At 53.5% G+C, this 3107-nt stretch overlaps 1 protein-coding gene across 1 annotated transcript; it reads left to right on the top strand.

Moving 5' to 3' along the window:
* The first annotated feature begins 221 nt into the window (after positions 1–221).
* On the top strand, positions 222–2606 carry LOC100283255 (nodulin-like protein). Its single transcript, NM_001156157.1, has 7 exons — positions 222–526; positions 640–702; positions 876–992; positions 1164–1413; positions 1559–1717; positions 1850–2001; positions 2194–2606. The coding sequence occupies exons 1-7, from the start codon at positions 348–350 to the stop codon at positions 2378–2380; spliced, it is 1107 nt and encodes a 368-aa protein (NP_001149629.1). The 5' UTR covers positions 222–347; the 3' UTR covers positions 2381–2606.
* Positions 2607–3107: the final 501 nt, after the last annotated feature.

Raw genomic sequence — 3107 nt, 5'->3', positions numbered from 1 at the left:
CGTAAAGCAACTGCAATTAGGGGGCTGTTCTCATGCATACCACTATAGCAAATGTTGTATTGGTGCATGCATTTGCCATGTCTCTTTACTCTCTAATTAACAAGGGCCACTATTTCCACACTTCCAAGTGCCAGGCTAGGGACGAGAGGTGTACACGCGCGCAGTGGCAACGACCGACGCCGCGCCCTATATATATATGCGCCTCGCAAGCGTCTCGGAACACAAGCAACGAGAGCTACTAGCTAGCTAGCAGCACTGCGGGTACGTACCCAACTACTACACATTACGTACGTGAGCTAGCTAGCTAGCAGCTAGTGATAGAGACCAGATCAGCTGCAGCGGCGACGATGGCTCCTGAGAAGCTGAAGCTGCTCGTCGGAGTGCTGGCCCTGCAGTTCCTTCTGGCAGGGTTCCACATCGTCTCCAGGGCGGCGCTCAACATGGGCATCAGCGAGATCGTGTTCATGGTGTACAGGAACCTCATCTCCCTCGCCTTGCTCGCTCCGTTCGCCTACTTCCTCGAGAAGTGCGTAATATAACCGCGCGCACTACACCGGTTGCCTCTTGTCTCGTTTATTTCGCTCCAGAATACGATTTCTGAATTCCTTTCGGCGTCGCGCGGTTGTTGTCTCGTTTCAGGAAAGACAGGCCGCCACTCACCTTCTCTTTGCTGGTGGAGTTCTTCCTGCTAGCGCTGTGTGGGTAAGTGAGGGCAGACCGACGACAGATGTTCCGTCATCGATCCGTGTCATCTTTGTTAGCAATTAATTGTTTATTTATTTTGTCTGCTGTTTTATTTGAGTCCTGAACTTGATTGATGCTATATATATATTGAACGACTGGTATCGATCCTATTATTATTATTATTTATTCAGGATAACTGCGAACCAGGGCTTCTACCTCCTGGGCCTGTATCACCTGTCACCAACCTACGCCTCTGCGATACAGAACACCGTCCCCGCGATCACCTTCGCCATGGCCGCTGTCCTCAGGTGCCAGCAGCAGCTAACTTGTCTCTCTGCACTGCACTGCACCTGCACCTGCACCCACCCCAATCGCCAGGCTATTTATTAGTGTTCTGCAGCGTTTGTTGTTCACTGAAGAAGAGGGAGGCGAATGTCCTTTTGCTCTCGTGATTAAATAAATGCATGGCGCGTGCACAGGCTAGAGCAGGTGGACCTGAGCAGGAGGCATGGGCTGGCCAAGGTGGTGGGCACGGTGGTGAGCATCGGAGGGGCCACCGTCATAACCCTGTACAAGGGCCTGCCGCTGCTCCATCACAGTGATGTGCACGTCAAGTCGTCTCCGGTGACGCTGTCCTCCTCCAGCGGCAGCCCCATCCTCAACTGGACTCTCGGCTGCGTCTTCATCCTCGGCCACTGCCTCTCCTGGTCCGGATGGATGGTCCTTCAGGTAGTAGTAGTACTATATATACTAGCAGCATGAAGTTCTTCAGTGCATATGAGCGCAACACTGGACGTACGCAATGGTACAGTTGTTGGATATATTACTGCTACGTTTCGATCGGTGCACTGATTTTCCTTTACGTTGATCTCAGGTGCCGGTGCTGAAGAGGTACCCAGCCAGGCTCTCGGTTCTGTCACTGACCTGCATCTTCGGGCTCCTCCAGTTCCTGGCCATTGCCGCCTTCACCGAGGAGGACCTGAGCAGGTGGAAGGTCCGCTCAGGAGGGGAGCTCTTCACCATCCTATACGCTGTACGTAACCACCCCACCAGCAAGCTAGCAACTCGACTGCATGATTGCATGCGCAACGTAACTCATGTCCGTTGTGTTGTGCGAGCACAGACTGAACTGAAAGAGCTGTCTTTGGTGTGTATCGATACTTAGGGCCTTGTGGCATCCGGGGTAGCGTTTGCTCTGCAGATCTGGTGCATCGACAGGGGAGGCCCGCTCTTCACCGCCGTCTTCCAGCCAGTGCAGACCGTGGCCGTCGCCGTCATGGCTTCCGCCATCCTCGGGGACCAGCTCTACACGGGAGGGTAAGGGCCGCACGTGCGCGCGCGCAGGTCCAAACGTGACAGGGATAGCGGGATCACATGGCCACTTGGGTTGGGGATCATCAGAGAACCCCAACCAGCAGTCCATGCAACAACAAGAGCCCTTGCATCTCTGGCGCGCGCGTATTGACATGTGCTTTAATTTGGCGTCTATATATCTAATTTTGGCTGCAGGATCATTGGAGCTGTGCTGATCGTCATCGGCCTCTACTTCGTGCTGTGGGGCAAGAGCGCCGAGAAGAAGGGCGCCAGGAACCTGCTGCAGGATCAGCTGGCGCAGGGAGCAGACGTGACGCGGCACCTGCTCGGCGGAGAAGCTTCGGCGAAAGATGAAGAAGCAGCCCCGGCCATGCTGGCGTGATGATCGTTTAGTCGTCTGTCAATTGGAGCACAGCGTAGTCCTGTTGCATTTGGGACCGTATGAGTCGTGTGATTTCAGCTGTTCCAATCTGGCAACCAAGAACAAGTGTGCATGGGTTGCCGGTGTGGAACAGTGTGTAGCCATGCTGCTGTGAGTCTGTACTCTGTTGCTGTAATGTTCTGTGCAAGCGTAGGTAAGGTGTATAACTATAAAATCACTTCATCCATAATTCGTACCAATCTAGGTGTGGTCACAAACTAATTGGAGCTTCAGATGCACAGAATTAATACTACACACCACCTAAAAGTGAACGCGAAAAACTGCATGATACTTTCTATCTCATCTTCTATTTCAATTAATTTTTGTAAAACACTGTTTTGCATTATCATATACACGCTCGGTGAAAGACAACCTAATAATCGAAACGTCTTTGTACTCTCTCGGTCCTATAGATGGCCAAAAAGCACGAGGCCCGTGAGCCCGGCACGAAGCCCGCTTTTTGGGCCCGGTCCGAACCCGGCACGGTAGAATAAGCGGGCGGGCTTGGACATGAAACTAGGCACGGCGGGCTAGCCCGGCACGGCCCGTTTACCTCTAAGCCCGTTAAGCCCGGTTTTTTTACACTAAAACGTGCTTACCGGCCCGTTTAGCCCGCTTTTCGGCCCGTTTTTTCGTGCTAAACGGGCCGGCCCGGCCCGTTTAGGCCCGCTGCGGGCCGGGCTTGGAC

Source organism: Zea mays, chromosome 3, assembly GCF_902167145.1.
Source record: "Zea mays cultivar B73 chromosome 3, Zm-B73-REFERENCE-NAM-5.0, whole genome shotgun sequence".
NCBI classification, from domain to species: Eukaryota; Viridiplantae; Streptophyta; class Magnoliopsida; order Poales; family Poaceae; genus Zea; species Zea mays.
Note: the sequence above shows the minus strand (reverse complement) of the source record. Positions and strands in the feature narration are given on the sequence as shown.